General features: G+C 35.1%; 1 protein-coding gene across 4 annotated transcripts; it reads left to right on the top strand.

The window, feature by feature from the left end:
* Window positions 1–360: 360 nt before the first annotated feature.
* Window positions 361–13,795, top strand: LOC122052863 (poly(A) polymerase I-like). 4 transcript variants are annotated; one of them, XM_042614595.1, is made up of 15 exons: window positions 361–494; window positions 610–676; window positions 769–822; window positions 2,798–2,911; window positions 5,012–5,109; window positions 5,200–5,283; window positions 5,377–5,510; window positions 5,661–5,733; window positions 5,818–5,863; window positions 5,953–6,062; window positions 6,135–6,242; window positions 6,330–6,389; window positions 10,980–11,041; window positions 11,773–12,088; window positions 12,991–13,795. In XM_042614595.1, the coding sequence occupies exons 1-15, from the start codon at window positions 408–410 to the stop codon at window positions 13,249–13,251; spliced, it is 1,674 nt and encodes a 557-aa protein (XP_042470529.1). In that variant the 5' UTR covers window positions 361–407; the 3' UTR covers window positions 13,252–13,795. The 4 variants fall into 4 exon arrangements, with proteins under 4 accessions (XP_042470529.1, XP_042470530.1, XP_042470528.1 ...); XM_042614596.1 differs by lacking the exon at window positions 769–822 and adding an exon at window positions 2,339–2,392; XM_042614594.1 differs by lacking the exons at window positions 361–494; window positions 610–676; window positions 769–822 and adding exons at window positions 1,931–2,064; window positions 2,180–2,246; window positions 2,339–2,392.
* The last annotated feature ends 933 nt before the right edge of the window (window positions 13,796–14,728 follow it).

Below are 14,728 nucleotides of genomic sequence, written 5' to 3' on the forward strand. Positions count from 1 at the left end.
AATGATGGAAAAACTTTCCTTCCCACAATTAGTTTCCTATCTTTTTTAAAATGCCCCCAATAATTTTGCTATTTTAAATCAAAGGTATATAATTACAATTTGTTTTTAAAATAAAAAATATAAAAAAAGAAATACGCTTATAGATTTGCTTATATTCATGCTACATTTATTTTAATAGTTTTTACAAATCGATCTAAAGTTTTATTGGACCCTTATTTCCTCTAATAATTTACAAAACTTTCATAACTCAATTAAACACCTTAACTCCAGCTTGGGCCAGAGGTAACAAAGCCCAAATATGAAATGTCTGGCCCAAACTTGTTTCAAATATTCGCTTCGATCTACCCTGATTTTGCAAACCTTTCCCTGGTCTGGTCCGTTGCTGCATTGGCTGCTGTCGCGAGCTGATGGCAATTTCCCAGCGAACCCACCACTTCCTCTCTCCTCCCCCTCCTCTCGCCTCTCGGCTGCACACCTTCGTCTTCGAACTCCAGGTTCTTCGCCTCCTCCTATTCCGTTTCTTGCTCCCGCTCCCCGCTTTCGTTTGTGTCATTTGTTCATACAGCTCTATGATTTGCGCTACACTCGTGGTTGTTGCTCTTTCTTTAGAGGTGGATGCATTCGTCATCGGGGAAAGAAGGCAATACAGTCGATTCTATTCTTCCGCCGACGCAAGGTTGTTTGCTGGGTTGATTTTAATTTGAGCATTTGCTGTATTCTTTTGTTCCATGCACACAAAATAAGGGCTAACGACTTCTTTCCTAATAGTTGGCCATGATGTTACGCTTTCTCGAGATGACAAGGTTAAAGAATCATCTTTCGGTAGGTCTTCATAAGTATTCATTTTTGTCATTCCATTGAGCTCTATTAGCATATGAGTCATACCGTTGCGCGTCTTCCAAATTTTTGGTGTCCTGAGAGAGAGTCCTAGAACCCGAGGTTCTTGGTTAAAAACGTAGTTTTGATGGAAGAAGCTCATCTTTCCAAGTTCTAACTTCAGTTTATGGAATCTATACTTTTTGGATGTGTTTTTTGTTTTTCTTAAAGAAGAAGGACACTATGTCAAATATCATTCTGCTTTCTATTCTTTCATGAAATTGATATGATGTGGATATTCCAGGAGCCAATACTTGTTTGGGTAAATTGGATCGCTGAAAGAACGCAACAGCCTCCCCGCCGCTTATCCTCCCATCCCGATCCAAATCGGCCTGCTTGAAGTACTCGTCGAAGAGGTCCATTGCAGCCATGCCGCTTTGAGTTCGACGATTCGCAGGTCAGGGCGCTGGATCCGGCCTGGCGCCACCCAAGTGCATGGATACGGTGGCCAAGCAGCCGGCAGGCCAGGAGCTGGGAACAATCGGAAGAGCAATTTGGATGATTCCTTGGAAACGACGGATGGACGAGTCAATTTGGTCTTGAATCTCGATCTATCGAGTGGAGACGGTGGGTGGATTGGGGTTTTTTTTGTTCTTTCGTCTCGTTGTCAAAGGCCTTGAAGGCTTGAAGAGGTCGGGGAGGATCAGGGGCGCGGTCGGCCAAAGTGTGCTAGCGGGTCGTTCTCCGACAGTAAATAATGATGGAAAAACTTTCCTTCCCACAATTAGTTTCCTATCTTTTTTAAAATGCCCCCAATAATTTTGCTATTTTAAATCAAAGGTATATAATTACAATTTGTTTTTAAAATAAAAAATATAAAAAAAAATACGCTTATAGATTTGCTTATATTCATGCTACATTATATTTTAATAGTTTTTACAAATCGATCTAAAGTTTATTGGACCCTTATTTCCTTTAATAATTTACAAAACTTTCATAACTCAATTAAACACCTTAACTCCAGCTTGGGCCAGAGGTAACAAAGCCCAAATATGAAATGTCTGGCCCAAACTTGTTTCAAATATTCGCTTCGATCTACCCTGATTTTGCAAACCTTTCCCTGGTCTGGTCCGTTGCTGCATTGGCTGCTGTCGCGAGCTGATGGCAATTTCCCAGCGAACCCACCACTTCCTCTCTCCTCCCCCTCCTCTCGTCTCTCGGCTGCACACCTTCGTCTTCGAACTCCAGGTTCTTCGCCTCCTCCTATTCCGTTTCTTGCTCCCGCTCCCCGCTTTCGTTTGTGTCATTTGTTCATACAGCTCTATGATTTGCGCTACACTCGTGGTTGTTGCTCTTTCTTTAGAGGTGGATGCATTCGTCATCGGGGAAAGAAGGCAATACAGTCGATTCTATTCTTCCGCCGACGCAAGGTTGTTTGCTGGGTTGATTTTAATTTGAGCATTTGCTGTATTCTTTTGTTCCATGCACACAAAATAAGGGCTAACGACTTCTTTCCTAATAGTTGGCCATGATGTTACGCTTTCTCGAGATGACAAGGTTAAAGAATCATCTTTCGGTAGGTCTTCATAAGTATTCATTTTTGTCATTCCATTGAGCTCTATTAGCATATGAGTCATACCGTTGCGCGTCTTCCAAATTTTTGGTGTCCTGAGAGAGAGTCCTAGAACCCGAGGTTCTTGGTTAAAAACGTAGTTTTGATGGAAGAAGCTCATCTTTCCAAGTTCTAACTTCAGTTTATGGAATCTATACTTTTTGGATGTGTTTTTTGTTTTTCTTAAAGAAGAAGGACACTATGTCAAATATCATTCTGCTTTCTATTCTTTCATGAAATTGATATGATGTGGATATTCCAGAAATGCAAACGCGTTATTTTATTGTGAATACTGCAGTTTGATATCTTGTAGAACGACCTTTTGATTTTTTTTTGGCTTTTAAGATATTTGAGTTTTTGATTAAGTAGGTTCTTCCTTTGATCCTTTATCTTGGAGGACTATTGACTCGAGGGTTATTGGTATTGAGCGGTCAGCTGTACCATCTTTTGCGTGGACTGTCCTGAATATTCTTCAGAAAGCAGGTTTACATATGTTGTCTTTCCATTTTCTTACAAGTTGATTTTTTTTGTAAGTTGATTTTATATATTTTGTAATGGGGAAAATTATTAGGGTTCTTCTCCCTAGGTAGTCCCCTCTGCCTGATATAGATTATTATTGTTGTTGTTTTTACATCAATACCCCTCTCCTTAAATATATCTATAACTGAGCCCTGTACTATTTACAATTTGATCCTCAATGCCCCCCCCCCCCCCCCCCCATTGTAGCATCTTAGCTTTTTACAAATATGCTCATTTTTGGGACTTCTCAAAGACTTAGTGACTGAATCAACTAGTTGATCATTAGAACTAATAATAAAAGGCGAGAATCTCCTTATGTTACACCTTGCTCTGACAAAATGATAATCAATTTCAATATGTTTTGTCTTTTCATGAAACATACGATTAGAAGCAATGTGTATGAAAAATTAATTGTCACAATATTTGAATTACTTATAACATTACATAGCTCAATCATTTAGTGATTTAAGCTATAAGCTCACATGTACTAAGCATGGTAACATTATGCTTTGCCTCCACATTCAACAAGGCCACAACAATTTATCTTACTTTTTTGAGATATTTGCGTTCCTCCAAGAAGAACACAATTAATGCAAATAAGGCAGTTAGTTTTATTTTTAATTTTTCATATGTAAGGATTAATTTTGGCTCTCCTCTTTAGAAAAATGAGTTTTTAAGGAAGTATTTGTTTTCCTAGTTTCTTTAGGTCGAGGTCTATTAGATAGATGTAATTTCAATATCTTTCAAATTATAGAATCCTCGTTGTTTAATTTTTGCGGGATGACTTTTTTTTTTGTGCGTGAGACAATTATTCTTTGCTTCATCAATTTCTTTGAATTGAGTTTGTTTTGATTTGGATGTTGTATTAATTTGGAATCCTCATGTTGCATCAATAATATCTTGATGTGTTCCTTTTCATGGGAGAGATGCCAAATCTTCATCTATATAGCCATGGTTATAGTATAGAAGACCTTGTTCAAGTGCATTCTTGAGATCATAAGCTAAGTCCCCTAAGCAATCACTTTGTGGAAAAATAAAATGACTGATGACAACCAAGAGGGTCTGGTAAAGACATCTCTTTCTTGCATGATAGCAACAAAATTTCAGATAAGCAACTTAGCAGGTTAATGCCTAGTTCTTCTATGACATGCTAAATGACTTCCTCTATGTATATCTACTAATTAATTGTGGTAGGTTATATGATTCTCCTCCTAAGCACAAGTTCAGTTTCCATGGTGCTTATTACAATTCATATCTATCTTTTTGTGGTTTGGCTTGGTAAAAACTTTTAGTATGTATCCATATAGGTTTCCTTTATAGGAGATGTGGCCTTATATAGAAAGCTAACCATATAAATCATGCATCTTTGCCCAATCACAATGCTTCCATCGTAATGGACTGTGAGGACATAGATAGAATATCCAGGCATAGATGGGACAGAAGTCCTGTTACCTTTTTAAGAGGGTGGCCTAACATAGAGAATTATAGAAAAAACTTGCAACTCTCCCTGGTGTATGTTGCAGCCTTGATGTATATTGTTCACTCTCTAGAGCAATCCTAATGTGCCTTAACTGATTGAAGTGGCAATAGATCTTTGCTATGCTTCCTAGCATGTTACCTTAATTGTTAATCCGATGGAATGGTATTTTCTAGGAGCTTGAGACAATTGTCAACGCCGCTTCTCAAGGATTATTTCCCCCCACATTCTATTCTGGCTTTGTGAGAGTTTTATGAAATGCCTTCATTTTGCTCTTCTTCTATTGCTTTCAGCCTATGGATGAACTTTTATATTTGATGACCTTAATTGAAAAGCTTCCAATTTGGTCAGTAGTTGACCAAGTAATTGATAGAACAACATAATTGCCTTTTAGACTCATACAAGGGTGTTTTTTGGCTGTGTCAATAGTTTTGTAATCACCCTCATGTTCAAGAGGCGTGCGCCTCGGGCGCGCCTCACGCCTTGGGCTCTAGGAGTCCTTTTGCGCCTCGGTGCGCCTCGCGCCTCTAACAACACTGAGGCTATCAAATGAAGGTTGTAATGTTATGTGGGCTCATAATACACAGGATATGATGCTTATCTTGTTGGAGGGTGTGTGAGAGACTTGTGTTTGAAAAGAACCCCAAAAGACTTTGATGTGATAACCGATGCCACTCTTAAGCAGGTGCAGCTTCATTCTTCTATGTTTCCAGTGAATTTCTTGGTACTCTTTTCTTTCTTTCTTATTGTATTTGGTTAATATGTCCTCATGAAGGTGAAAAAACAATTTCGGCATTGTTTAATTGTTGGGCGTCGTTATCCAATATGCCATGTTCATCTTAAAGGCTCCATTGTTGAGGTTGTTACATGCTTCCTAATAATGTTTCTAATTCACTCTCTTTTATAATTTATTTTCAAATGTATTAATGCGCATTTGGAATATGATGGGCAGGTTTCTACCTTTAAAACAGATGATGACAATGTGAAAAATGGCGAAGATGCTCCTTCTCAAATTCCCAATAGGTGTACTGTCAAGGACTACATCCGCTGGAAAAATTGCCTAAGGCGTGATTTCACGATTAATTGGTAACTGTGTTTTTCTAAGTAGTTTAATCATAAGAGCACAGGTCACCCTGACTTTAGTATTGAGTTCACCAGCACAAAAGTTTCTCATGCAGGATGACAATTAAACTCATTATGATTAATTATTCTCATAGTTCTCCTTTTCATTGACAGTTTATTCTTTGACCCCATTCGGCAATGTATCTATGATTATGTTAGTGGCCTCAAGGATTTGAGGATATCAAAGGTGAAATTTTTATCTATCTGAAAATGCAAGTGCTTCTAAGTTCGATACTCATAGCTCCTGTATCCTTTGTGTACTTGATACCAGGTTCGTACAGTAATTCCTGCAGATTTATCATTTGAAGAAGATTGTGGTAGGGTTTTGTGTTATAATGTTCAAGTTTTTAATTTAGTAGTTTCTCAGTTTGATAGTCACTTAAAAGGACCAGTTTTATGCAAGCAGCAAGAATCTTGCGTGGCTTACGAATTGCGGCTCGGCTTGGTTTTCAATTTTCTAGGGAGACTGCCTCTGCTATACGGGATTTTTCTTCATCCATACTGAGTCTTAATGCTGTAAATTGAGAAAAAAATTGCTCCTGTTATTTCAACTTTTCCTAGAAAGACATCTTAATATATTTTATGCAGGCAAGGCTGCAATTGGAAATGAATTTTATGTTAGCCTATGGTGCAGCTGAGTCCTCTATATATGCACTTCAAAAATTCAAACTTCTTGATATCCTATTACCCATTCAGGTGAGTGGCATTCCAGCTGATTTGAGTATGTTTGAAGCATGAATACTAGAGAAATAATAATTGTTCTAAGCAAGATTTGAGTTCCAGGCAACATATCTAGCTGATCAAAGAAGGAAAAAGGTTGGTCATGATTTTAACATGCTCATGGTGAGATTCTATCCTAACCAATCTTCCTAGTTCTTTTCAGCTATTGCGCTTCCCTTGTGGATCATTCATGGTAATCAAACTGATTAAGTATTAAGTTCTAGCTTGGGCTTTTGTTAAGGATGTGAGCTTCTGTAATTTGGCTTCCTAGCCGCTTGATTATGACCCTCTAGATTTCTTTATTTCAGCAACATAGTATTAACTTGCATATGTAAAATAACCCTAAAGTATCATCTCATGCTAAAGATTTGGTCTCCTACCAAGATGGTATGGTTTCAAAAGTGCATTGTGTCTACCCTCATGGGTGAGGTGCAATGGTAGCAATAAGAGGACAAGAGTTCGAATCCCAAATGGGATGAATATTCTAGAGGTCAACTTTTGAGTGTGCATAATCTGTGCTTCAAATTTACCCAGTAGACAAACCAGGGAAGGTTGTCTACCTGCAAGATTAGTTAGGCAAAGCTCGGACACTTGGATTATCAAAAACAAAGTGTGTTGTGCCTACACTTTGCATTCTTCGACACATTTTGAAGAATGTTTGCTTTTTGTGATTAACTTAAATGTGTTTTAATTTGTAATTCCTTCAATTAACTCATTACAAAAATACTTCTTTATTAATGATTGTACTTTGCATAAGTGAGTCAGCTCTATAAATTTTCAAGGGAAGATTAAATAATGTTACTGAAATCAGCTTCTCCACATATCCATGAATATTTTTTGGTTAACTACTAAGATTACAATTGTCACAATTGGTACCGTGGCATGTAGTAGTACAAATTGTGAACACATCTAAGTTTCTCCGATGACAATGTCACTCCTTGTAACTAGTGGTGTTCTGTTTGGTGCTTCCCTTCTTATCGTCTTTATTAGTGTTTCATCTCCTCTTCCTGGCTAACAAATGAAATTGAAGGATGAGTCATGGATTGAGAATATTTTTTTTATCTCAGTTGGTTTTTGATTGTGTCGGGACCATGTATTGATCAATGCTACTAAATTGTTCAGCACAGATGACACAAATATTTATATGTGTCAACATTGTATTGCTCAAACAATATCAACTGTGCTGATCAATGTTGATCGACACTTGAAACTATTCCCTGAATATTAAGTATTTGAATTTGTTTAAGAAGGTAATCCTTTGTTGTAATCAATGCTATCTGGAAGGTTTTATGGGATAAAGTGTTGTACAGAAAAGAGCACCACATTCAAAAATTAATGCTTTAAATATTAGATATTGAAATAAAATAAATATTATTTGTGAGCGATTGGGTGTAGCCCCGACAATTAATACAATAAGAGTAAAATATTATATACGCTTGCGAGATGATTTATGGTATCCACAACGTTAGCAAATTGAATTAAAATGGAGTGTTTAGGGAAGCATGGAAACTGTGTTGCATAATTAAAATAGAATTAATTAATCTAGCTCAACCTTTACCACTTGTTTCAAATCTAGTAGACCCTTTAATGTTTCAAATCTAGCACAACATTGTATTTTTATTTCAAATATAGCACACATTAAGTTTTTGTTATCTCCTTGTTGAAATGATCATCCGACCTTGAAGTAGTGAAATTCTACTTTAGCATCCAAGTTTGATCAACTCCAACATGGATAGCAGAGACGTGCGCCACATCAGAAAAAGAGATTTTATCTTTGGTATTCAAAATTATCAAATTACATCTACAAAGGGGATTGTGTTTCCATCATCAACTTTTTTTTTATAATCCAAGTATCCAACTCTCCATCGTCCACTTTGGCATTCATTAAAAGTGGGTACCAATATGTTATTTTGGCACTTCATCATTTAACAGGGAAATAATATTATGTATGGAAAGTTAGTGCTGGTTATATTTGAAATAAAAATAGAACATTGTGTTAGATTTAAAACATTTTAAATATTGTGCTAGATTTAAAACAAATGGTAAAGGTTGTGCTAGATAATTAATTAATCCATTAAAATATAACTTTAAATGATTTATATGTTACCCATCTTAGGCCTAGACATCTTAGGTTAATTCAAATTTATTGTTTGTTTGGGATCTTTCTTCATGGTTTATACACATTATGCTTTGTAAAGATGGATTTGTTTATTGTTATTATGTTTTATGATGATATTCAGAGTGAATATTAGTATTGAAACATGTTTTATGATATATAAATTTTTATTGTATATTAGTTTTTGTTTTTTTAATAAATTTATGTAGAATATTTTGATATTTATAGAAGAATAAAAAAGATTTACAATGTCATTTCTTGTGTCAATTGGTTCTACTATTTTTGCTAATAGTACTATTAGATTGCTAGCATTGCTAGTTTGATCTCGACTTGACATATGAATATGAACCATATTCATATATTCTTATCAGATTGGGATGACAATTTGCCTTACCTTGATCAAGACCTCCACCTCGCCCCAATTACCCGTTGTGCCTTGATATGTAAACGGGATTGGAATAGGATAGAAAATAACTCGGTTATATAGGGTGGGGTAGGTATGAGATCCATTTTTATTTGCTCTTCTCAACCCTATGCAGGCTAATTTATAGTATATATTATAGAAATTATATGTATTTAAAAAAAATAAAAATTGTTGCCTCGTTCTAAACCCAACTCTAAAAAAAAGTAGAGAAGAGTGTGAAGAAGATTTCAACTTAGGTCCTATCCTATTCTACCTTGCCTCAAAAATCAACTCCATCATACCCTATTGTCATCCTTGTTATATGAATATGCAAATATGAACCTACATAGTTGGAAAATATAGCTCGTTATTATTAGGCAAAACAAACAACTGTCTTTTTAATGAGATAACATGATGATGATTGTTGAGGAATTACTAGAGAAAGTGAAAAGATGAGAAAAAGTCTGATTTTCTAACAATGTTAACCAAGTACATCATTCTTCATTTTTCGTATTTTTCAAAAAATAAATTTTGGAAGGGGATTAAAGAGTGAAGTGAAACTTATTTAAATACATCTAAGCAAATTGATGCATGCTGAAATGTGCTGAGTGTCAGCACAACACAGTGCCCAAACCATACCATTCCACCCGGGGATAGAAAGTCTAGCATGAAACAATGTTTTGAACCTTGCATGGAACGATACTGCAATCCTTAGATTAAACCATTGGTAGGAATCATGATCGAGAGTAGTTGGACTAGATTGACAACATGCCAGGTGTAGGAGGTGAAGAGGGACAAGGAGACATGGAGGAAGTGATAGATACATATGCTATTTTGAAACAGGTATAGTTGTATGCTTGGTTCTGGTCCCTGCTTGTTTTCTCTTGAATCAACAGCTCAAGTTTATCTTGAAAAAACTCCTGTTCTTTCTAATGAATCTTAAGCCAATAGGCTTTAAGCTTGGCTCAGTTAACATTCATTACTAGTTCCCTCCATAAAGAAGTATAATGGGAGGAAGGCAAAGCTCATCTCATTTACTTTGACCAGAAAAGTGTCTATACATCTCTGTATTGTGAGCTTGATGCATTTCAATTCCCGATGACTTTTTGTCACACGAGAGGCGAACAGATTCTCAAGGTGTTCTTTGGCATCCTGAGGAATGGTTTGCTTTTGATTCTGAGGACAAGAACATGCTATCAGAATTTGATTGGAATGGTTTTAGGGAAGAACTCAGCCTTGAGCAGTTAAAAAAAGTGAACGTCCAGAAGAGATAGATTTTGTGAATTGGAGGACAAATGGATATGGTTTTTAATTGAGACTCTTCGTACTCATATACGCATAAGTTAGGTAAAGAGGGGTTCTTTGCTTTCTCAATGACAATTTTTTCTTCTTAGGGGAAGCCCAAAAGGCATGAGCTTTTTGTTGCCTGCTATTTTTTTGAAACATTTCCGGTGGTTTTGGTGGATGGAGATGGAATTGTAAGAGCTGATGTTCCTTTTAGAAGAATAAAGTATAGTGTTGAACAAGTAGGTGTCGCTGTTGAGTTCTATGGTGGCGAACTCAATTATAATGATCCTATGTCTGTTAAACGTGGCCTTGCTATACCTCTGGAGTGCAGTGATAAAGTATATGGGCATAAAAGATTGCTATTTCTTGCATCGGCAAGAGTTCTGACTTCTAGTATGTAGTCAAGATAAGATGACTCTACTCTGTCCTTTGCTTCTCTAGAGTTGGATGTGAGATTCTCGCCTACCTTCATATCAATGACAGCGGACACATCAATAGCAGTAACAATGTGCGCATCAATAGCAGCAGACCCAGAGAAAGGAACTCTTGCTGTTCAACATGTTGTCCAGTCAATTATTGAACCAGTAATGTTATTATTTAGGTTATGATTTGACAATTACATAATGTCTGAATACAAGATAATCAAAATCTGACCATGGGTTATTTCTGAGATTCAAAAAAAATTCCACATCATGGTAACAATTTCTGACTATTGTTTTATCAGGTATCTTTTGGCTATAACATCCATTTATAAATCTCAAGTAGGAAGTCTTATGGCTAGTTCTGGCAACATATATTATCAGATTCATGCATACTAACATTCAGTGTTTTGCGGAGTTTCATTTTAATGGTTCATAATGCATGTCAATTACTCTGTTGTAATGGCTATGAATTTTGTGTTGTGCAGAAATTATTTTCTACTGCTGATAAATACTTTTCTACGGACCGCCCAGCTAATGGCAAATTGTGGTAAGAATCTGACAACATTTGAAGTTTTCCTGATTACTTGCAACTTAAACTGCAGTTTTTCATTATGAAAGTTTGCAATCTTATATCATGAGTAGCCGTTCAAAATAAAAAGAAAGAACTGCTGCTCAAAATATTGTATTGCAGCATCCTGTAGTTTTTTAACTCACTTGAATTTACAAGAACACTTGGTTCTTATAACACAAAAAATGGCCTAAATTCTACTTTTGCTATTTGTCTTGATCCAGTTTGTGTAATCACAGCGTAGAAAGTTATTAATACGATCTAGTCTGGAGATCAAAAATGGCTAAATGATTAGAAATCATGGTTTTGTTGAAAACCAGGCAAGCATCTTAAAAATATAAACCCTGAATAAACTCACAATGGATGCTTAAGTTTGGTTGAATTGGTGTGATGTACTATTAACTCTGTCTTATGCAAATCATTTAGCGGTGCTACTCTTGGACTTGGTCACATGGTTACCATGTTATTTTTTAGCATGCGCAAACTTGTTTCTGTCTGTTGAATTAGTCTTTGCACATGCCTAGTCCTACAGCAATTTTAAGATAAATATTGTTTCTGTTAAATTTCCTCTTCCTATTTTATTCAACTTTCATCTTTTGAGAATATGCTGTGTAACTGTCTTTTCCTTTGCCCTTGGTGTTTGTTTCTGTAATGTTTCCTCAGAATTACTTAATATTTTGATTATTCATATTTTGTTGCAACTATTACAGGTCAGCAATAATGGCATTTCATCTTGCACTAGTAGAAAATCCTCAAGATTCTCTTGTAGTTTGGACATTTTCTACTATCCTATACAGGGGCACTTGGAATAATGCCATAGAAATTGCAAAACAAAATGAGAGGGTTCATCATGTTCAATTTATTCCAGAAATTCATGCATCAATAAACCCCAAATCTAATGAGGAAATCTTGGAAGAAGTCTCTCATCTAGCTTCGTTGATTAAAACTTCTGTGAATTCTTTGACAAGCATAGATGCTCTTGAGAAATCACTGGGCAGATATGGGAATCCACCATCTTCACGAATGGTAAGTGGACTTAGCTTACTGTCAGTTGAAATGTATTCTTCAGTCATTAAACATGCTTTTTCCTTCTAAAATCTGTTTTTACCTGAAAGAAAATAAAGACAAGGGGAGGTCAATTATTTTCATACCGAGTTTAACTAACTTTTGTATACTTTCTACCTTAAATACTTGACATTTCATCTTATCCCTTCTGTACTCTATCGGATGTTGGTACTAGGACACTGACACTCCAATTGGGCGCCCAATATTCCCATTAATCACGTGTAAGATTTTTTTTTATTAATAGTTGTGTTGTGCACTTGGATCCACACCCATGTTGGCTACTTGCATCTGAGTCCATGCAACATAGCTTTCTACAGTTTGTTTCTTCCATTTCTCTCCAAACAAAGGAGGCCTTAAGTGATTTTGCCAAATTAGGTTGTAGCTTTCTACTGCCTATGCAGAGTTCTATCTTATTGTAGGGTCTGTATGTGAATCTTGTGGAGTTTGTATTATAACTGGTGCATTTTCTGCTCACTAATTACTGATAGTTCTTTTGTACAATTGAAGAAATTATCTTCGTTGTTGTTCAATGTCATGTCACTTATATATTATGTATGTTCCAGACTTCCACTTGCTTCACAATGTCAATCTTTCCAAATTACAATGTAGCTAAACATTCTGGCATTCTGAACAGATTTAGGAATCATTCTTTACAATAGAGTTACGAACAAAAACATCCATGCTTCAATCATTTGGACAATTTTCTGTGTTGGATTCTATTTTTACCCATAATACCCAAGTGCTATGTAACATAATTAGTTTTCTAGCTTAAACAAGTTGCTTTATTATTCATTATCAGACTGTCCTGGATCTCTTTTTATGGAAATAGCAACATGGTTATTGCAAGCAATTCTTCATTGCAGTTAATTACCTCTAAGAGGATGGGGAAGGATGTCGCCACACTGTTTGACGTTCTGGAAAGTAAGATAAAATCATATAATAACAAAAGAGAAGGATGTCAGATCAATTATGAGCTGCTTAAGAAAGGGAATGCTGATGAAATTAGATTTGTGCTTGGGAAAATTATCATGGAGACAATGAACAGCAAGTCGTCCGATGGGCAGAGCCAAATTGAGCATGTGCAGTCACACAATCACCCGCAATTATCTTCGTTGTTTAAGTGAATAATGATGAACACAAACATGAACCCTAATCATCCTGATGATCTTCAAGCAGTTTCCTCTTATTGCAAATGTCCACGATAGCATAGTGAATTTATCAAGCTAATCTTATCGAAGGTGAAGGGGAGCCTTGGCGCAACGGTAAAGTTGTTGTCATATGATCAAAAGGTCACGGGTTCGAATTCTAGAAGCAGCCTCTTGTAAAAAGCAGGGTAAGGCTGCGTACAATGGATCCTTTCTCGGGACCTCGCATGATGGGAGCTTCGTGCACCGGGCTACCCTTTCAATCTTACGAAGGTCATGGAAAACTGGTATCCTATTTGCCTTTTGTTAAAGAATTCTGATGAATGTATCATCTCAATTTTAATATTTAATCATCAGTTTTGTTTTACAAATTTATGTTTCATTATTGTATCAGCTTGTAGATTTGCCAGTCAATCAGCAATACTGTAACTGTTTCAGCCATGTTGCTTAGGGAAAATTGTATTTCAATTTTGAGATATACATATGCTAGCTAATTTGAAAGGTGTGTTCCTATTCTGCTGTCCTTTGGTGACTTTTATGTTGTGATTTAACATTAATTCTCATATTCGACTTTCCTGGTAATTATCGTATTTGTGAATCAATGTGTTACTCTCACAAAGGGAGGTTGGCAAACGGATGTGCTTAACACCTGAGATTCCCATCGGAAATCCACTGCATCACTTAATTTCTAAAATATGACTTGGCTTTGGTGTCTTTTTGAGATCACTTTTAAGATAGAATCTAATTAATAATTTATATTGATTTAAAGATACAGTTTTTTTTTTTATTTGAAGATGTTTATGCTGTCATATTAAAGAGAATGAGATTAATGAAATTCAAAAAATAATTTAAAACTTAGGATTGTCCTTTAATATTTCTTTTCATATTGAAAATAAAATAAGAAATTTGCATATAATCCCTAATTACAATTAAAATTTTATACGTGTTTATCTTTAAATAATATTTAATTGGATGAAAAATATATTAGATTTTTTTAAATAAAAAATATATATTAAATTTTTTAAAATGATGTTTAATTTAGAAGAAATTATATTAAGTGGAAAAAAACTAATACTTAATCTTTTAATCCCTAATCAAATATAATAGATATTAATTTATCTAATTACTTTTTATATTTTTTTAGATATAAAAGTTTAAAAATAAATATAATTTCTTTTAAATTCAACACATTAAATTAAAATTTAATTTATTTTCTATCAAATTGAACATGATTTTTTTCACCTCAATTGGATAAATATAATAAATTCTCTTTAAATAATTGTTAATTAAATGAAAAATATATTAAATTCTCTTTAAATAACATTGAATTTAGAAAAAATTATATTAAGCGAGAAAAAAAACATACTTAATTTGATAAAAAAATATAATCAATTCTAATTTACAACGCTAAATTTTAAAAAAATTATATTTATTTTTAAACATTTTACTTAAAAAA

Source organism: Zingiber officinale, chromosome 3A, assembly GCF_018446385.1.
Source record: "Zingiber officinale cultivar Zhangliang chromosome 3A, Zo_v1.1, whole genome shotgun sequence".
NCBI classification, from domain to species: domain Eukaryota; kingdom Viridiplantae; phylum Streptophyta; class Magnoliopsida; order Zingiberales; family Zingiberaceae; genus Zingiber; species Zingiber officinale.